This window comes from Pogona vitticeps, chromosome 10 (genome assembly GCF_051106095.1).
Source record: "Pogona vitticeps strain Pit_001003342236 chromosome 10, PviZW2.1, whole genome shotgun sequence".
NCBI classification, from domain to species: domain Eukaryota; kingdom Metazoa; phylum Chordata; class Lepidosauria; order Squamata; family Agamidae; genus Pogona; species Pogona vitticeps.
In genome coordinates, this window is record NC_135792.1 from 11,055,050 (window position 1) to 11,077,500 (window position 22,451).

The 22,451-nt window shown below is 37.7% G+C and overlaps 1 protein-coding gene across 1 annotated transcript in view; it reads left to right on the forward strand.

Moving 5' to 3' along the window:
- The window catches only part of URI1 (URI1 prefoldin like chaperone), a 68,133-nt gene that overhangs the window by 26,225 nt on the left and 19,457 nt on the right, over positions 1 to 22,451 (forward strand). Inside the window, exons 2-4 of the mRNA XM_072980793.2 lie at positions 3,399 to 3,433; positions 6,462 to 6,540; positions 9,459 to 9,594. Of these exons, the coding sequence (XP_072836894.1) occupies positions 3,399 to 3,433; positions 6,462 to 6,540; positions 9,459 to 9,594 (250 nt within the window). The remainder of the gene's footprint in view (positions 1 to 3,398; positions 3,434 to 6,461; positions 6,541 to 9,458; positions 9,595 to 22,451) is intronic.

Genomic DNA, 22,451 nt, shown 5'->3' on the forward strand with positions numbered 1-22,451 from the left:
GCTTTTAGCAGGGGCTGCCCTTATTTTTTTTTTTTTACTTAATATCATGGTTTTTAAAGCCATAATTTATTTGCCCTTGCCAGTCAGATACCTTAAAATCAGTTAATAAGTTAGATTTCAAATAAATTTAGTATTTTAAAAGTTGCTTTTATTTTTGGAAAGTTTTTAAAACAGTGACAAGATCAGCACATACACATGCATACTAAATTGAGCAGATGCTTATTTATAGAATACTTCACAATAAACTGCGTATAATATCTGTATAATCTTTGTGGTTTTATTTAAAAATGATACACCAAGTGTCAATACATGTTTACTACATACGAAATAAGTTAGCACATACTTGCATATAAAACTATTAGAATATTTGTTATTAAACTCTGTATGATGGGATAGATGGAGAAGTTCTTTATTTAAATTGCCAAAGTTAAACACAAAACACAGAAAAGAAGCCAACTATATTTTGAAAAAAATTGATCTACAGCTATCGTTTCTGTCCTGCATAATGATTGTGAGCTAGGAAGTGAGGAAGAGGAGTTTGTGAGCCCAAAATCTGTTCACAGGATGTCTCAACAGTGCTTTGTAAAGGCTGCCTGGCAGGTTTGTGTCTGAGATGTGATTCAAAGCTGCAGCTTCCTGTATTACAACAAGACCTTGATCTCCTAGTAACATTCATACATTACCCAATCTAATGTTGCAAGTCAAATTTTGTTAGCTTTTGCCATACCACTTTTGTTTACTCTTTTTCTTGCCCTTCCCCTTTTTACACATATATAGACACATACGCATGTGCATGCGCAGACACATTACTTGCTTTGAAACTATACTCTTTTTTTCTGACAAGTGTGTCCATTAATTGCTTGCATACATTAGTTTGTTTGTGGGTCCCTAAGAAGCAAGTATTTCTAAGGAAGAAATCACATTCAGATGGAGAACCTGTATGAATTGCTGAACAAAAGCCCTGCAAAATGCAGCATTTCTGCTTGTTTTCTTATTAAGCTAATCAGTTGATATAGCATACTATGAAAGTGTGAATTCATATCAGTTTATAAAGGGCAGACTAATTCCTCCCCCTTTGTTTTTCCTCTTAGCAAAACAAAACAAAACCTGTGTATTGCCATTTATGGAAATTACCAAGATCTGACATTAACCCTTTAAATAGCTTGCAGGGGTCCCTACCTATTTAACACCAATAATACATCCCCCCCCCCCCCAAGCTGTCTGCTTTGGATTTCCTTCTTTTCTTAGGTTTCCCACTATTTTGATATAGGAATTTTGCCTTCGGATCCTCCTGTTTTTGCTTAACACTTGGGATTTCATTATTGGAACACTTACAAAGAAAAGTATTGGGTGCCTATGCTGGGTAGCCAATTAATTAAACGTTCAAACCTTCATTCAAGGAATAGGTTTTGGGGAAAGAGGACTTAGAGAACCTAAGACTTAGAGAGGACTTAGAGAACCTAAGACTTTCTCCAATTCTGTCTCTCTCTGAGACATGTTGTTGTTGTTGTTGTTGTTGTTTAGTCATGTCTGACTCTTCGTGACCCCATGGATCAGAGCACGCCAGGCCCTCCTGTCTTCTGAGACATATATTGCTATTTTTAAAAGACAAGACAGAGATGTTAAGTGAACTCATAACGCTAGTCATGTCATGATAAAAAGCCAACTGTTTTTGCATCTTCCCTCAAAGCTGCAAATGTAGCATGTTTATAATTTATGTGACAGGTATTCAAAGCACGGTTGTTATATCAGAAAGAAACACATGATCGTTATATGAAGTGGTTGCGTATGGTACAGGCACCTTTGACTGACGGACAAACCTTGAACCTCTCTTTATTACATTTTTGTGAATTTAATTGTATTAATTGGCAATTCTGCCAATTTTCTGTTGCGTCTCAAAGCACTGCTAAAATTTATATATATACATTTGTATTTATTTTGGCAAACATCAGGCATCTGATTCTCATCTGCTCCTAGACATGGGGCAGGTTAGTTCTCTACATTTCCCTCCCATACTTTATGTGCTGGTAGAAACTTTGGTGATTATGAGGGATTTAGGATTTTAGGATTTTCATGTAAAGCAGAGTAAAATGTGTAGCCCTCTATAAATACTGGACTGCAACTCTCATCATTACTGTGGCTGATGAGAATTAAAGTACAGTTATATCTGGAGGGCCACAAGTTGACTATCCTTTGTGTAAAATGCAGAAAAACTCCCCAGAATGTGTTTTTTAATTGTCATCTCTTCCAAATTTTCACAGTGTGGATGTTGGGCTATAACAATTTATATATATCTGAAAATAAATTTTATTTTCATTGGGGTGAGGAAATGGCATTTTAATATGCTTTGTCTAAATCAGTGGTTCCTAGCCCTGGGTCCCCAGATGTTTTTGGACTCAGAAATCCTGGCCGTGGTGAAAACCTCTTGAGAGTTTAAGAGGTTTTCACCACTGCCTCTGCTGGCCAGGATTTCTGAGATTTGTAGTCCAAGAACATCTGGGGTCCCAATGTTGGGAGCCACTGGTCTAAATAATTTGTCCCCAGGTTGGAAGGTACCGTATTTTTCGCACCATAAGACGCACTTTTCCTCCACAAAACAGGGGGGTGGAAAGTCTGTGCGTCTTATGGGGCGAAGGAAACAGATTATATTTTCCTGTTTTCTTCTCCTAAAAATTGGTGCGTCTTATGGAAAGGTGCGTCTTATGGAGCGAAAAATACGGTACATACCCGTAAAGAGGTTTGGATGATGGTAAAAAAAAGTTGCAGAGAGGCATAATGCTTAAAAAAGTCAAGCCACTAGTCGAAACACTATTGCATTCCCCAGAATTCTGTCATTTGACAGAAGTTTATTCCTTTATATATATGCTTGTTTATTATGGCATTGAACCGATACTGATAATAAAAATCATATTTTTGTATAATTATTTCAGTTTTTCTGCAGCAGAGTAGCGTGCAGTTACTGTTTAGAAGCAGAAAGTAGTCAAGCACTTTTAATCATTTTTTTAAAACAGTACAGAAAACTTCATTCCTCGCATAAATTTATATTTGCTTTGTGTTTACTCTGCAAAGGATGTAACATTAAAAACTGATGTGTAGATTGTGCAAAGTACAGGTTTTATCTTGTATCATGTGTCATCTTGTTATGGAGTGTGCATTGTATCAAAATATGAGTTGGGGAAAGTGTAATTTATTCTGTGGTTATCAGTCTGGATTAGCGCACTGTGATAAAGTGTTGTGCTTAAGAATGAACGTCGCTGCCCCTTTGCACTGATAAATAAAAATGTATAGCAAAATGCAACCAAATCTGTAAAGCTCCTGCTCTAGTTTCTGAAACATTGACTTTGCAGCTGTGTGCTTAGCCTTGTTTTTTCATGAGCAGTTATCTGTTTTAATGACAGGTGGTCACTAGCTGCCAAGAAAAAATTCAGCACTGGTAAGTGAAAAATGTTTGACTGCATGCCAAAAATATCAATGAAAACAGCCTGTGTGTGTCTTTAGAAAAGAGCTATGCATATATTCTTTAGAAAATTAACCAAATTCAAATAATATTATATATTGGAACATCATTTTGATTGTGCCCTTGCTTATTAAATTGCACCCTCTGCATTTCTTGTGTTGCTGCTCTAATTTGCTAGTATAAGCATGCTTTTAAGATCTGCATGTCTCTTTAAAAAGACACACACTAATTTCCACTGCTTTTCTACCCAAAATAAGTACATCAGAAATCTTTTCAAACTGTGTAAATCCTGAAGTGAAACTATTTATTTATTTATTTATTTATTTATTTATTTATTTATTTATTTATTTATTTATTTATTTATTTATTTATTTATTTATTTATTGCCATTTTGAGAAAATAAAACAGACTCGTAAAGTATGCTATCAATAGATACCTAAATGATTTTAAAAGAAAGCAAAAACATCTGTGTAATAAGTTCAGCAAATCAACTTGACCATTTACAGAGCATTTTTTTGTTTTTGCTTTTTATTTGAGAGATAGAAATTGGCCTTTTTCCAAATTATTCCACTGTAATAAAAATAGATAATTTTATATATAAACTTATTTAAATATACTTAGAATATAAGTTATATATTTCATAACTTACATGCCTAAGATAAACTTGGGACTTTAGAATGACTGCTATCCTTTAAAAATATTATATCTGATTTCTCTTGATTTCTTTATTGCAAATTGGGAATATAAGGAAATAAATGTTTCGTGTGGGTATTTTGATGGAAAAAAGATATATTTAATGGTTAACATTTTTATGAGTTATTGAGAGACAACACTTGATCTTAAAAGATTTGGAATTATGCTACATCCATGCTGTGTCTACTAGGAGTTTGCAGAGTGAACAACAGGGGCCTTCTTGATTATTGTCTGCAGGTTTATTGCAAAATCACAGCAACTGCCCCTTTTAGTGGAAAGATTAAACTTTTGGTTATACACCATCAAGCATATAATATTTTAAATTTATTTTAAGAGGCTTTTTGTTCATGCCTGAAAGATCTGTGAGAAAATAATTTACAGTTTGTCTCTATCAAATGTTTGCTTTGGGAGGTTCATTTGGAAACCCTTCTCCCCTTTTAAATGCACATAAGCTGCAAGTGGTGGATAAGAAGAATGGAAGAGGAGGATCAAGGCCATCTTAATGTCTCCTCGTATTAATATGTAGAAAAGAGTTTAAAGTTAATATGTTTTGCTAATGTTTAAAATTCAGAAGCAGCATTCATTTCCAATAAGATGGATATTACTTTTGTGTCCACTGGTGCTCTTTGAGTCAACAAACTGCAGCACAGCACCTATTTTCTATCAGGCTCACACAGCAACTATAATAACAATGAAACAAAATGGAGAAGGGCACTTTTTCACCCCTTATGAAGATTACCTCGTTTTTCCTATCCTCCATAAGGGTTGGGAAAAGGATCTGCTTTACGTATCTTGGCAGAGAGGGATATGAAATACAGTTCCATTCATGAGGCAACTTAGCTGATGATTCTTCCCCCAGTATTAATTAAAGGAAGAGAGTAGGTGGGAAGATTCATTCAGATAATGGGATGCAGTGCATTGTAGATGCAAACATCTGGATGTAGATGGTGTATGTCCAGTTCACATTACTGGAGTTTCAGCAGCATACAGGGAGGAACCATAATGATAGTGTATCTACTTTACATGCAGAAGGTCCTAGGTTCAATTTTTATCATCTCTGCTAAAAAGGATTGGATGAGGTCTTAGCAATGGGAAGGTCTCGTGTCTGAAGCCCAGGAGAGCCACTGCAGTCAGTGCAGATGGTGCTGGGTCAGATTAACGATAGCCTGATTTGATACAAAGTGGTGTTATTTTGTTCTGTTGTAATGGTGGATGAACATCTGAATGTACATTCTCATCTTGCCCCAACAAATTAGGTGTCCTTACGTCCAGTGAGAGTTGGATCAGCAAAAACAGTCTCAGAGAGCATTCTTAGGGAATCCCGGGCTTTGGTTCAATTTCCTACTCTTCTTCTCTCACACAGATGAGAATGCTAATTCAAATAAAATGCCCTTAGGCGCTCTTTCCATAACACAGAGAGTATGAACTGTGAATTGATGAGATACCTCCAGGGAGTGGACATTATCTGCTCTCATTGATGAGTTCTAGGAGACCCTTTACTGTCCTGGCAAAGAGGCAGCAAGATCGCTCCATTTGCCTGCATGGCGTTTGACTCAACAGATTTCTGCAGGCAGCATATTATAGTGGTAGGACAGAGGAAAGACTGCCTGTCTACAAGGGATGGGCCTTTGGGAAAATGGAGAGATAAATGGGAAGTTTCCAGTGGGTTGAACTCCGGCACTTTGCGGACTGAACTAGGCCTTGTGTGATGGAGTTTACCTTCCTATTTATTCTCTTTTTTTTCCAAAATTATTTTAAACTTTAACTGTTATTTAACTAGTTTTTAAATAGTACAGTAGGGAGGTCAAATCACAAGATTCTGATTTAAATTGGGCTTCCAGTGAAGGGATGTAGCCTAATGCATCTTGACAAAGAAAACGTGTCCCAAAGTCTCATTTATTGCTTTATGAAAAGCACCTTCCATGTTTGGAAAATTATTATATTTGCCTCACACAAGATTTAGACACAGGCATTCAGGAATACAGTGGGTGGATTCATTCCATGTGCAGAAGCAAAACCATGGACGTTGCTGTGGATAATTGACACGGTGCTGGATATATGCCAGCTGCTCAGCTAGGCATTGGACAAATCTCTGACTTGCACCGAGTTAGTTAATTGTGGTGGCTTTCCTCATTTTTATGGGGTAAAAAGGACTTAGATTCTGGCCATTGAAACATTTCTTAGCATGGCCATTTTTCGAGATATGTAATCATGATATGCTTTGTTGTACAGAAACTTATTTTTAAAACCATTCTTTTATCATCCGTTGAAACATAGGATTTAAAATGATCTAATATAAATTTGTCAACAGGAAGAAAGTGGAAAGTGACTATGAAGCTCTTCAAGAACGACTTAGCACGTTGCCTGACAAACTCTCATATGATATCATGGTATGTGCAGTTTAATTCAGTGGGGGAAAAAAGCAGGCAAACCATATTATTATCCTTTGCAGATTCCATACTCCTGTGATGGTCTGTGCTGCATTTCCTATTTCCTCTTTTCATGTTCCTTCCCCTTTTTAGGTTACTCTGGTGCCATGTTATTTTGTGCCAACACATTTGCAGACATTATTAGAGGAATACTTGCAAATCTAGTTTCAACTAACCTTGACTAGTATCAACATTTACTGCAGAAATAATTCAGTTCATTATCCACTCCAAAAAAGGGAAACAAGGCACAAGCAGCTCAGTAACCCATGAGATGCTCCTACTCTTCTGTCTGTGGTTAGATTTTGAACATATCACCAAGAATCCAAGTGAATCTTTATGCTGCATAAGCACATTGGCATAAATTGAAGTAATGCATAATTACTGATTCATGAATCCCCAGTTGAATTCCTAGTTACTTGCCAGTTATTTTACAGGTGACTTGGAGATTGATCAGGTACTTGTTCATTAGGAACTATTCACACTTATACCAGTGTACTTAAGCAAGATAATTCTCACTATTGTTTGCATGACTTACCTTAGCAAATGAATTGAAGATTTTACAGTTAGTAATGATTAATTATATATGATGTTAAACCTGTTTCCCATCTAGTTTCTTCAAATCTATAATAAATGGTAATTTCCAAATTTTGACAGAGATATTAATACAATCCCAGATACATTGGATGAAGGATGTTTACAGTATTTCATGGAATCATGAAATTAAATCTGCTGTACACAGCTAGGTGGAAGAAAGTAGGTTGTCATATTTCCTGAGGGGCAAAAACCTAAGTACAATCTTTTGTTGTATAAAATCAGTTTTGGGAAAAGTTTGAATGCATATTTAACATTCAAGAATGAATGTTAAAGATTTGGATCTATTATTCTATACTGCACAATCTGTACAGTGGGGTCTCGACTTACGAACTTAATCCGTATTGGAAGGTGGTTCGTAGGTCGAAATGTTCGTAGGTCGAATCTGCATTTCCCATAGGAATGCATTGAAAACCATTTAATCTATATTTGCTCTTTTCCATCCATAGAAACTAATGGGAAGATGCTATTCAGCCTTCTGCCACTAGAGGGGGATATTTTTTCTTTTTTTTTCCTTGGGCAGGGAACAGTTTGCAAAGCACTTTTTAAATCTTTTTTTTCAACGAAGCCAGTTTTAAAGCATGTTTTAAAGCATGTTGTGCTGATTTTTTCTGACCTTTTTTTCCCCTTCAGAAGCCTCTAAGGGGAGGGGGCACTTTTTTCCTGTTTGTAACTCGAGGGAAGTTCGTATGTCGAGTCCTTATTTTCCCTATAGGGTGGGTTCGTAAGTTGAATTGTTCGCAAGTAGGGTCGTTCATTAAGTCGAGACCCCACTGTATTTCAATGCATTTAGAGTATTCTGTCTTTTAGTAATAAAACATAACATTCTCTGCTTCTAAGACTAACCAAAATCAGTGAAGATGAAATAAATTTTATCGTTCTAATGTGAATGCGTCTTAGTTGCTATTGATTCCTAGTTGTGTGATCAGACTCAGCTAGGAAGAAGAAACAGACTTTTCTCGTTTTAAAAAAAAATTATAGTGGTGCCTCGCATAGCGACGATAATCGGTGGAGCAAAAATCGCTGCTAAGCGATTTCGTCGCTATGCGATTTTTAAAAAGCCCATAGAAACACATTAAACCTGTTTAATGTGTTCCTATGGGCTTAAAACTCACCTTAAAGCGAAGATCCTCCATACGGTAAGTGAGGAATCCGTCCCTAAACACAGCGGGCGGCCATTTTTTTACCTGGCGGCCATTTTTGAACTGCCGATCAGCTGTGTAAAAAATCATCGCTTTGCGATGATTGGTAAGTGAAACAGGGAACCGATAATCACAAAGCAAAAAAACCCATTCAGACCATTGCAAAGCGATCGCAAAAAGTTAATCGCTATGCGATTTCGTCGTTAAACGGGGTGCCCATTAAGCGAGGCACCACTGTATTAACTTTCTACCTGTATTCATATTAAACAAAGTTTGGAATGAAACATGGCTAACATCAAAATCAGTTAAAAATGAGCTCTTCATGATTGTATAAAATAGGAAGTACCGTAACTGTAGTGGGCTGAGACCTTTTCCTAGTTGCTTAGTTAATTTCTGTTGTTGCTGTATAACCCTGGGCTATAGGCCATTGAAACTCATGTCATTGTAAATTGGTTACATTTTAAGATCCCATGGGGCTGTTTGGCTTGAATTCTGTTTATAGTCCCAACTAGAGTTTTGACTCATTTAATCTGTGGAATTTACATAAATCTTGACATGTTCAGCAATTGATATACTATAGCTGGGACTTGCAGTTGGATTTAGACTGTTGTGTTTGCTGTGGTAGACTAACATAGGTGCCAATTTCCTCTCCTGGAAAAGTTCTTTAAGCAGATGTAGCTCCTGTAGCTTCAAGCATGCCTGAATATACATTATGTGGAAGACTAGAATTGATTCATTTTGAGCAGACAGTACATTTCAGAGGGCACTTGATTTGGGAACTTGTTCCCAAGTTATGTGTTGCTGGAAAATCATATACTAAGATTAATTAAAAAACTACTAGATACTCATTAAAGGTGGAGATGCACTCACCAATATCCTAGTTAGTATTTATGTGGGATAATGACAATCAAGTCCTTTGGTTGATTGTGTGACCTGGTTGCAATATCACAGCAGTTTCTGAAGTTGCCGTTTCATATATGTAAATACCAAACATACTGAGCACTTATTAATATGGTTATATTATCCTACCTTCCCCCGTACTTATCCTAAAGGACTGAAACTTTTTGCATCGGATACAACACTGGATGATTAATTTAATCTTGCCTAATGGACTTGTGCTGAATTTCTTACCTTTTGCTTTAACAGGTACCTTTTGGTCCCCTTGCTTTCATGCCTGGAAGACTGGTTCATACTAATGAAGTCACTGTTCTTCTTGGAGACAATTGGTTTGCAAAATGTTCAGCAAAGCAGGCCAGCACTGTAGTGGAACACAGAAAAAAACGTAGGTATCTCCCCAAATATACCGTTGGTTAAGATCTCTTTGCAGTTGTGGTATATTCAACAGATTTTCACCTGAAAATAAAAATAAAATAGTTTTTTGTTGTGTTAAAACACAACAGATTAAAATATGAAAACTTCTCTTTTGTAAATTACATTCTTAATCGAACCTCTGTATGTGTGTATTTATCCAAATGTTCTAGTGATGTAGTACTGCAAAATGAATTCATGAAATGGCAATACTGATTGCATTAACATATGGTACTGTAATACTGTTCAACCGTAAATTGCAGCAGGCAGTCTTTGATACAAATATTGGCACCAGTCAAAATTGACTGCTGGCGTAAAATGAACTATCATGAAATAGAGTTTATATTCTCTGTTTTTGTTCACTTTTTTGGTGTGTTGCTTCTGAATGATTTGAAATGCTCATGGTCCCCCCCCCCTTCTATTAGCTAGATTGTTTTAACTTTTTGCAGGGCGTCTTGTTTTTTCACTTTAAGGGAAGACAGAGGATGGAAGTAATAAAGAAAACAGTAATAAAGACACATGTTTGTTTTTCTCAACCCTAGTTTGGTCCTTGTTAGGGATGTGTTTTTCATGTTGGAGCAAAAGACCCAAAACAAGAAAGAGGCTCTTTTCATTTGTGTATTATTTTGTTGATTCTTGAAAGAGAATCTCTGAAGCCCAAATGATTGATATTGACAAAAGAGGGTTGCACCAATGTTTTGTGATTTTGGTGTTCCCTCTTTTGTGTAACTCTTCTTGCACTGTTTGTCTGTCAGATGCCCAGGAAATATTTCATCCAGTAATATCGCAAGGGCTGCTGTCAGCAGATAATCAGAAGAGAACCAGGAATTTTGAATACATAATTTAAAGGGACTCAACTGGCTGGAACTAACATTTCTTTCACATATTTCTTGTGGTGTGTGAATTCTGAGCACTTTCCATATTGGATGGTGCTGTGTGCCTTTGTGCCTTCATCTTGAATCCTTTACATTTGAGGGTTTCCCCTAGATTTTGGGCAGCAGTTTGCCCTCTTTCTTTGGATTATTTTTGCAAGAGAGAGAAGGCATCAAGTGGTGGTCGGAATACGTCGTCCTAAATCTAGTGTTTTGGTTTGGAAGGGGCTTGGATTATATATTTGGCCTCTATTTGCTTGCTTTTCTTGGATATTAAGAGAGGGGCTGTGTGTGTATTTTATTTTGCTATTTTTTTCCCTGTGTGGGGGTGGGTGTGGTACTTCCCCACTTTTATTTTTTTTAATTCTTTTTGTTTACATTACTGTCAATTTATTCTGTCAAAGGTGTATTTTTGGTAGGGGGTGGATGGGACTTATGCTTCTTTAGAAGTGTACAGTGGTGCCCCGCATGACAACAATAATCCGTTCCAGGAAAATCGCTGTACAGCGAAATCGTCGTCATGCAAAAAAAATCCCCATTGGAATGCATTGAAAACCGTTAATGTGTTCCAATGGGGAAAATACCTCGTCATCCAGCGAAAATCGCCCGTAGAGAACCGCCGATCAGCTGTTTTAAATCGCTGTCTTGCGAAGCTTCTGTCCGGAAAACACCCATTTTGCGAAGGGAAGCCATCTGTTTTGCGAACGGAAGCCATTTTGCGGAACCAGAAAAATCGTCGTTTTGCGAACAAACGGTTTGCGAAGCAAGGACCTAATCGATGTCAAGTGAAAGTCCCCTATAGGAAACATCATCACCGTCCTGCGGATTCGTCGTACAGCGGGGTCATCATCTAGCTGGGCACCACTGTATATGCCAAGGCATGGACTTGATGACTTCCAGCGTGCCGCTCAGCTGTGTAAATATAAGAATATAAATTAGTGCCTGCATAGGTTTGGTGATGATTTTTATTTTTCTTGTACTATGGGGCGGTATATAACCAGCACACTTTGCTTTTTAGAATGGAGCAGTTCTCATTGCCTTACTCTACTTTTTTGCAGTACTTTTTGGGGGTACTTAAGGGCTCTTGGTCTTTTTCCAGTGCCAAAAACATGAATGAAGAAACCTGAAATGAATTAACCTAAAAGAGCTTTCCCTTTTGCAACGTCTTTGGTTGCCTTGGTGGATGACTTATGCCAGGAACTGGACAGTGGGAGTGTGTCTGGCCCATCTCTCACTGTTCTACAGTGTCTCCAGTCCGTCCTGGAAGGGAGAATTCAGAAAGCATTGCTAAGTGAGTCCTGTTCGACACCCTACCTGTTGACCTGTGGCATCCTCAGGCTTCTGTTTTGACCCCTATGCTGTTTAACATCTACATGAAACCACTGGTAGAGGATGTCCAGAGTTTTGGGTTTTGGTGTCACCAGTATGCAAATGACACTCGGCTCTGTCTCTCCTTTCATCTCAATCCGAGGATGCGCCCTTTGTCGCTGCAGTCGCAGTGAGCCTGAGAGGAGTGACTTGCTTTAGCCACCAAAGAGCATGTGTGCAAGATGATTCTCTCAGGACCATTGCTAATGCTAGTCAAGCCCTTAACTTACAATAGGGGTGTGATGGTTGGGCTGAAGACCAGATTTGGGTTTGGCTGAGAGTCTGAGGCTCACCCACTGCAGAAGATTAATTAAAAAGAGTTCAGAGAAAAAAACTGCCAAAAAGGAAGCACCAGCACAGTACTTTACTGAAAAAAAAAATGTACTCTTTCATTTGCAAACTTAAAACCCGGCTCTTTAGGCAGGCGTTCCCTCCTGTCATTACTTAACTTTATTTTGCCATCTTGAATCATATTATGTTGTTGTTTTATTTCATACTGTTAATTGTTTTTATGATTGGGTTGATAGCCGCCCAGAGTAGACTTTCTAGATGGTTGGGGTATAAATTAAATAAAAAATAAATAAAATTGCAGCAATTTTAATCCTGTAGCACGTTGTTTGTTTGTTTGTTTGTTTGTTTGTTTATTTATTTATTTATTTATTTATTTATTTATTTATTTATTTATTTATTTATTTATTTATTTATTTATTTATTTATTTATTTATTTATTTATTTATTTGATCTATATACCGCCCATCTGGCAAGCCAAGGCCACTTTGGGTCATTTACAACAAATAACAAAAAACAACAGAGTAACAAAATAGTAAATAGCGACATGAATACATAGGGGTGAAAATCAAAAATCATGAAGTGAAGGGAGGATAAAATTATAATACAATAAATGCAGTTGAAAGCAAAGAAGTTAGTGATTTACTGATCTTACAGCTTTATTTTTATCCAGAACTGCATCTTTCCCCCTTTACTTGATTGATTCAGGAAGTCTTTACTGAGAATAAGTACTTCCTGGTTTCCAGGTGGGTGACGGTCAAAAACTAGGAAGTAGTTTTCCAAGTGAAGACTTCCTGAATCAATTAGGTAAACTAAGGTTAAACATTTTTGATCGTAATAAATGCTGTAACAAAGAACAGGTTTAATCAAGGTGATGCAGGGTTAAAGCCACTGCAGGTAAGGTGATAAAGGCCCTAGGTTTGGGGGGGGGATTATTTCCCCCACCATATAACATCATAAGTGGATACATGGATCTGAATAAGCTGCTACTGTTTACACAGTGTTCCTCTTTAGTTGCAAAAGAAACAGCTTGCTTTTTCATTGCAGTCTTTGGCAGAGTGTTCAGGCAGCATCATTCCCTCACAATCATCTACTCTGCATCCATGTGTAGAATACATTCCAGGGCTGACGATTGCTGTTCACCTTCTGTGTCTCCCCACGCTGCTGTTCCGCAGGGAGAGAAGCGATCCTGGGTTTTGTTTCTAATGGCCAGCAGCATTGACCACCATGTTCTTGCTTATTCTGTCATGTGTTAGTTATTCTATTTGCTTCAGGCAGACTTCTGTACTATTATGCAATAGTGAAAGATGTTCCCAACACAGAGTAGCTGTTGTTCAGGTACACTGCACCTGCTAGGCTGCTGTCTGTCGATTTAGTGTCCAAGACAAAGGGGCCCTTTTGAGGCAAACATTTAGCAACCTCACAGGTGTCTTCCCCTTGCAGGATCTCCCTCCCCGATTCTGTCTTTTTTTTTTTACACATTTGATTATTTTATTACCTTTAATCCTGAGTTTGTTCCCAGCTGTCTTTATATGGTATAATGACTTAATTGTTGTGGTACCATGCTTTATTTTCTCTACGGATACTAGATTTTAATGTGGGTAACGTATTGTTTATCTTGTGTTGTAATTTTGTTTTTAACCATTATATTTTTCCTAAGTGCTCTGAGTGGCAATTAATAAATACAAATAGTAAGAAAAATAAGATTTTGCAAGGTATGTTATTTCTTCTGAACTAAAGAGTGATGAATGATAGGAAAATCTGGCCTCAGTACTCCAAGAGGGTGGTCTGTAATAAGAGTGGTCCTTCCTCATATCTGATCATGAGCTGTCTCTTGGCTGCTTTGCAAATGAGTCTTTCCAATTCCTGTTTAGATGTTGAGTTCTCGTCCCATCAGAGTGTTCTGCCCAGAGAGTTCTGGGCGCTATATTGTGCACTGCTTGTCCTGTTTGTATGTTGTGCTTTAGAACAGTGGTTGGGAAGAGCATAAGGGGAGCATAATCCCACTCTACAAGGATTTCTTGGGACTTGACAGTATTATGGCTATTGCTTTCTATGTTCCTGGAATTCTCGCAGTGATAGTGCTGTCATGTAGCCTTTCTGTACGCTTGTGTGTGGAGTTGCAGGGGATATGATGGGAGTGTATCCTAATTGTTGTGAGCTAATTGGCTCCTTCATGTCTGGGTGTCATCACTGGCACAGTCCCTAATTGAACCAGACAAGCCAAACACTTTAAATCTTCCATATAGTGTCTGAACCTCAATATAGATAATTTTGGGCGGATCTCCAGATCATGTCTTAACCATTATCCCCTTTTAAAATCCAAAGGGTTGTTTGACAGGAAGGGATTGGCCACATTTTTGCCAGTTGTCTCTTTAAAGAAAAACCAGCACTGGCTTTTTTTTCAGCATTTCTTGTCTACATGGATCTCTGTTCACAGGCCAATTGTCTTTTAGTTGTCAGATATGAGCATGTTGATTTAAAGAGCAGAAAGAAACTGGCATTTAGTCCTTTATAATTTGTCAGTCCATCGTTGATCAGCACCTTCAGCTTCTTTGTATACTGGTGTCTCAGAGGATCGCTTGGTTTTTTTTTAATCTAATGGTTTGCTAGGTATAGATTCAAATCATCTGTTAACTCAGTCTATAGTTTTTTTTTATTATTATTATTATTATTATTATTATTATTATTATTATTATTATTATTATTATTATTATTATTATTATTATTATTATTATTATTATTATTATTATTATTATTATTATTATTATTATTATTATTATTATTATTATTATTATTATTATTATTGTGCATACCCACTGCTTTGTGTCATCCTGTTTTATTTTCCCTTTAATAACCTTGACTTATTTGAACTTTTGGTCCTAACTAAATTACTTAATCACATTTTCAAGAGTAATGCCTTTTTGGAGTTTTTTTTTAAAGGGCCAAGGGGAGATTGGCTAATTGCTTGTTCAACAGAGACGAGCTTCGCTGGTTATTTAGCACAGTAAGACACTAAACTCTCTGGTCAGAATCCTGTTGCTCTACAGGATCATTCAAGGAGGATCAGAAAAGCAAGTCCACCGGCCATCAGTTGCACTCCCCCCACCCACTGGCACAAGAAACAACAATGAATGTAATTTCTTGATGGATGGCAAACTAAAGGGAAAATCACTAGTGCAGTTGTCCTTGTATGCACATTTTTCCCATTAGGATGTTACCCCAAGTTATGGGGAATCTCCCCTGCCTGCCACTTGGCTTAACTGTGGCTTAGTGTAAGAAAATGTGTAACAAGTCCATTGTTAGCCAGCAAATAGAGAGTTTCAGCCACTGTTCTCAGGAGTATGTGTGAGCACTGAGTATTTTTGCAAAAATTCTGAATTTTCTTGAAGCCGAGTGGCTGTATGTGTGCCTATAATTGTTGTACACTTGAAGTGACTTTTGGATAATTTCCTATTTCATTTTGCAGAGGCTAGTGTGTCCCCCAGATGTCATAGGACTTGAGAAATAGCCTCTAAACCCTGGAGTTTTCACAGTCTTGTCATATACAGATGATATTTGAGTGTTGATTATCTGTCATGAAAAGCAGTAATTGCAATGATGATGTGAAGTGGTCTGCTATTCATGCCATTGTGGCTTTTTCTAGCTTTATGATTAGATTCACCTAAGATGAAAGAGAAAAAAGAAAGCACAAAAGCAGGACGGCAGGTGAACATTAAGAAGGCAAAAGAACTGCATAACTCTAATGTTGACAATGAAGAAATTGAGATGTTTTTTGTGAATGAGTTTGGGTTTTCTATCCCTTGATTCCAGAGGGACTACACTAGACAAGACAAGACAAAACCTTTATTGGGATAAAGAGAATAAAATATAACCAAACTGGTTCATTAAATACCCCACACATACAAAATCCAGGAGGGAGGAAACCAGAAGATCAACCCCCCCCCCAAAAAAAACATTTAATTGAAAGTGAGGCTTCAATTTCTCATAATTGAGCTGATGAAATCTACAATTCTTTCCAGGATGTCAGGCACCTCTACAGATAACATAAAACAAATTTTATCCGCATCAGATTTTCCCTCCTATTTTGACAGCACATAAGAACAACAGCCATTGGTATACCAATGATAATACTGAGCTGTCATGGCAGCTATTCCCCCAGCTTAATGTCATTCTTGGATTTCAATAGACAAATCATGCATAGTTTCCCTCCCTCCTTTCCTTCCTGTTTCTCATCTGAGGGAGCAAGCAGACAAGTACTACCTGTCCCACTATTTGTGCTGCATTTCTCAGTGTTCAATTTGGTATTTTATTAACTTCATCATGTTAAAACTAATTGTGAATGGATCTTTTGCGATACATTCTTTTATTCTTTTTATTCATCTATTTATTTATTTTTGGCCAGCAGGTTTTCTTCTACTCACATTATTTTATTTTGCATTTAGTTTGTGTGATTGCCCGTGTCACTCCTTTAGGACCAATGTTGGCCATGTCCAGATGATATTACTGATGATACAGAGAGAAGGGTGGTAGTGTGGGAGTGATCCCGACTCCTTTTGCCTCCCTTCTGCTTGCACTGTTAAGGGCTACAGTTGTGATGGAGTTTGTATACTGTTTTTTTTTAAATATTGTTTTTCTAGTTAAGTGTTATAGTAATCACATAAGCCAAAAGCAAGAGAAAATAATAGCACTGTCACCACGGAAACATAATTACAAAAAGCCCTGCATATGGCTACTTTCGAGAAGCTTATACATCACCTGCATGTTTTACAAAGAGACACAGATTCTGAGGATTTTGCATCTGGGCGGAGGACTTTTGTGTTATATTTAAACAATCTTTCCTGTACCAGGAAGATTCATATTTGTTTGGTGCCACATGTAATTGAAAATGTTTAAAACAAAGTTTTGTTAAAGAGATTTTTAAAAACCCTCCGTTCTCCTCTTTGCCTGGTTAGTCTACCACACCCATCATCATGTGATTGAAAGTGGGCCAGACCTTCCTGTGTGCAGAGCATTCTGTAAGTTGTAGTCTCATTGTCCATTGGGCAGAGCCAGAGGCTGCCTCCGGAAGAACTATGACTCCCAGGAAACATGGTTTCTGAAGGAGGAGAGTGAGAGAAAATGAAAATATCAGATGTAAATAACCGGAACAGTTGTAGTGGTGGGGAGAAATCTAGAAACCTGCAAATTTGTGCTTGTGAGCTACAATTCCCACTTCTGCTGGGGAATATATCTATATATATATATATATATATATATCCCACCCATCTGGTATATTCTAAGTTCTTGGATAATTCTGGACTTTGCATTCGGGATAGATTTGATTTAAATAAAACTGATTTAAATTACAATTTAAATGTTCAAAAATGGATTTTTGACAATGTAAATTTTAAAAATCAATTTTTGTGATTCAAGTCATGATTTAAATCTTTATTATTAAAAAAATATTGATTTTTATTCAGGCTGGTTGCAGTTCAAAAACCAAAAAGGGCACAGCTCAATACAGTGATGCCTCGACTTACAACCGTCCTGACATACGATCATTTCGAGTTGCAACCAGCTCGAGCTGCAAAATTTTGCTTCAAATTGCAGCCGGAGCTTCGAGTTGCAATCAAAAGAAGCAGGGGGAAAAGGTGGGGAATTCAAATTAGAGGGCTAACCGTTGGTCAGCAAAGAGCTTCTTTGTAGCTCCCTCGCCCCAAAGGTTAGTGTGTGTGTGTTTGCAAAGAGGCTTCGGACTGCCTGGTGCTGCTTTCTAGTTCTGAGTAAGTACATTTACAAGGTTTTGCAGGGTGGGTTTGGGCTGGGGGAGTTATCTTTCTGTGCTGTGATTTTTGTGTGTGTGTGTGTGTTTTGGTGCGCTTATTTTTTCAGCCCCAGCGCCTTCCCATGGGGCTTGCTGTGTTGTTTATTTTTTTGCTTTTGTGGGTTTTTTTAAAGCCCCAGTGCCTTCCGATGGCGCTTGCTGTGTGGTTTTTTGTTTTGTTTTGTTTTTTTGGCTAGAACGGATGAATTGCATTCCAATACATTTCAGTGGGAAATGGTGCTTCAACTTATGACCATTGCGTGTTATTCGCGAAGGCTTTTACAGCCAGGATCTAATGGTTGTTGTGGGTTTTTCGGGCTCTTTGGCCGTGTTCTCAAGGTTGTTCTTCCTAACGTTTTGCCAGTCTCTGTGGCCAGCATCTTCACAGTGCTGTCCTCTGAAGATGCCGGCCACAGAGACTGGTGAAACGTTAGGAAGAACAACCTTCAGAACACGGCCAAAGAGCCCGAAAAACCCACAACAACCATTTCAGTCAGGACAAATGAAATGGCTCTCTTAACTTATGAAAAAAAGGAGTCAGCTTCTGGGATTTTCTCTTGTTTGCTGTCACTTTGTGAATGGTAGTGAGCCTAAGAGGGTATCCTGCAGACCATCTTGATTGCTGATATTGGAGTTGTCAACATTCAGGCTGCCCTTTATTATGCAAAGCTTTGCATGCTTTTTGCCACTATCAACATGAGTACAATATTGGGCCACAATATTAGGCCAATTCCTGGCTTTTCAGATAATGGGCACAGAAGTACCACATCCAACATCCATAAACTAGAGGTTTTAACCGCATAGAATCATGTCAAATGGCAAAATTTTGATGTGTACTTTGGCAAATGCAAGAAGGCTGTCTTTTGAACAAAACTACTTTAAATTACCAAAACAAGAACTCCAGTTACAGTTGTTATCATCCTTTAAAATTGGTTCCCAAAATATAGAATTTTTTCTGCATTAGGGAATCCTTCTCCTTGCAGCCTATGTAAATAATGTGCCAAAAATGATACTTTGGCATCACATCAGAGGAAGAAGCTCTTATATAATGCTTGATGAGAACAGAAGGGTGTTGGGAATTATTATTTCAGACTTAGGAAACATACTTCTAACTCACATTTTTTACTTGGCATCTAATTATAAGTATGCTTTTAATATTCCTCAAATTATACTGAAGACCCCCAACAAAACTTTGTTAAAATCCAGATATAGTCACTCTGGTGCCAAATCCTCCTACACAATCCCTTAAAAGCAAGAAAATAACAAGTTGCATTAAAGGAAACGTCTTTACAGTGCCGTAACACCCACATATCAAATTAACAGCTCTTGCTGATGACTTACTACCTCTAGAACGTGTTGCCCCCCACCTCCAATGTATTAGGGTAAACAGTGCTTTCATTACATTTTTCCATCTCACTGAAGAAAGACCACAACTACATCTCCAGCCAAAAGCTGCATTAGCATGCTTTTACACCGTACATCTGTGCCTTGATTAAGTGTGTGATGAGTTATATTTTATGCATTACACCAATGATTAAAGACAGTTTACTCTTAATATTCCAATTGTATATGAGAATTTGTGATACTATGTGATATTTATCCTAATCACTGATGGGGGAAAAAATTAAAATTAGGGCTGCACACTTCCCTAGAAGTAGATCCCATTTGAACTCTTGGGTTTTACTTCTGAGTAGACATGTAAGGAATTCCTAAAGCTGTTTATAAAATACAGGTCCATGATGCCTAATATTAATAAAGTTTATATGGATGGTACAGTGATGGCTTGGAACAGGCCATGTTTCACATCCGTGAAGATTTCTCCATTAATAGCAGACTAATCAAAAGATCTGATAATTAGTTGTGCCCATCAGTATCAGTCACCCGATATGGTGTTAGTTGTTGTTGTTATTTAGTTGTTAAGTCGTGTCTGACTCTTCGTGACCCCATGGACCAGAGCATGCCAGGCTCTCCTGTCTTCCACTGCCCCCCGGAGTTGTGTCAAATTCATGTTGGTCGCTTCGATGACACTGTCCAACCATTTCTTCCCCTTCTCCTCTTGCCTTCACACTATCCCAACATCAGGATTCCAGGGAGTCTTCTCTTCTCATGAGAATGGTGGTAGTAGTTTGTGCTAACTAACAATTTCTGTTAACATCCCACCCGCTAAGAATTGTTTTCAATTTATTAAGTGACATACATTATTTTAATCGGATGCTTGCATTTTTGAATAAACTATAAAGTATCTTAAACATGCAGCGTAAGTGCCTACTGTTGACTCCTGTGGGGAGGTTTATAATGAATAACATTTTCTGTTGTTGTTGTTGTTGTTGTTGTTGTTGTTGTTGTTGTTGTTGTTGTTGTTGTTATTCCGCAGTTAATGTTGTCTTGCGAAAAATTCATCTTGCGAAACACGTTTTCCCATAGGAATACATTGAAATATAATTAATGCGTTCCTATGGGCAAAAAAAAACAACAAGTCAGAACAAAGTCAAATTTGGTTTACAAAGGGTTTATTACGTGCTCTTTAAAGTCATAAATACTGTGCAGGTGATTTCAAAAATTTCAATCAAAAAACTAACTTTTTAAACATCATAAAAAACATTTAAAAATTAGCAAACATGAGGCAGGAACAAAAAACGGAAAACATTCGTCTTGCGAAGCACGGCTATAGGCACATTTGTCTTGTGAGTCAGCAACCCCATTGCCAAAACCATTTGTCTTGCGAGGCACCACTGTACTGGGGAAACTGGTTGTTTAACTATTTATCTTGTAATATATCTGTAAAAATTCTCAGTCATCCAGGTGTGATTATCTGGAAGTTGAGTCATGGCAACTGGACTTCTTTCTTGTTAGGTCAAAGTTTTGCTATTCATCTAAGTAGCTTCTTCAGTTTGAGCAAATAGAAAATCCCTCATTCAACGGTGGGGCGGGGGAGACCTTAGATACAATCTGTCTCCTATTTATCATGCTGCCCTTTCATCTGTCCCCAGAAAGATTAGGACCACATACATTTGAAAGACCACTGTTAACCATTAAGGACCCATGACAATGGGTGGAGAAGGACTGCAGAAGTCCCTCACCCCCCAGTCCTTTGTCCATCTAACGAGTCTATTCAGACCAGGGAGAAGTGAAACCAACATGGAGGATAGATCAGGGGTCTCCTACCAACTCTCCTCAGACTGAAGAAGCTGAGACTGAGTAGTGAAATGTTTCAACTTCCACATTTGTCTAGTCTTAATTCTCACTTGTTTTACAGAGCTATTAGCTGCGGCAAAAGGCAAAAAGTTGCTCAGGCAAGGGCCTGATGGAGATGTGCTAGTATAAAATCTTGCAGCATATATAAACAACCTCAAGAAAAACCAAGTGGGTGAATGCAGTAACACTTGCTACCCCGTATACTATACATTGGACCCTCAACTTACAGATGGCTTGACTTACAGACTTTTCGAGTTACAGACTTTTCTGGCCGCAAAATTTAGGTTCGACTTGCAGCCGGAGAATCGACCTACAGACCAGAAAAAAACCAAAATGAAACAAAAATGGTTGGTTACGGCATTAATCGGTTTTCAATGCATTGTAGGTCAATGGAGACTCGACCTACAGACTTTTTGACCTGCAGCCCCCGTTCCAATACGGATTAATTCCGTAAGTAGAGGGGCCACTGTGTATTACACCCCTAACTAGAAATGGAGGGGGGTTGAGGTTTTTTATATATGCTGCAAGATCTTATATTAGCACATCCGGTTCCAATTTGACTTTAATATGTAATATATTACACAGAATGAGGTAGTAGATCTGGTGTTCTGGATTGCACCACTTTAGAGAGGAGATTGGAAAGCTTTCTGCATTGTGTATAATTTATATTATGTATGAGGTAAAGCCTTGGAAGATGTGATTTTCTCCACCTTTCCAACATCCAGTTTTATTTGACTTTTAAAGCTAAATAGTGTTAGGCTTGGTTAGTATTTCAGTGGGAGAACACCAGGAAACTCTTTAGGGATTTCTAGGGATGGCTAGAGAGGAATTCTGCATGAACCTCTCTGCATTGTCACTTCCAGTCACAGTTAACAGTGGTGCAGCCATAAGATCATCATCATCATCTTAGGACTGCAGAGATGGAAGGGACCCTAAGGATCATCATCTACTCACATAAACCTGCCTAATATGTAATAACTGTTATCTTTCACAGATTTGTATGTGCATGAAAGTTGTTTGGAATAACAGGTGTGTTTCAAGTTTAAAATACCACAATACAGTACTGGTTTCTGTTGTTACATTATATTTTTTACAAAGCAGTTGTGGCCCAGTAAGATTACCAGGGTACCACAATATAGAATTACAATTTCTTTGTCCACAAGCTGAAGAAATTCCTAGGAAATATATGATTAGCAGAAAAGTTTTGGATAAGGCAGTTAATACCTACTGAATCATAAGATCTTATATAATTAATTCTGTAAGACCTATTTTTATTCATCAAGATAGATAGAACTAATAGTT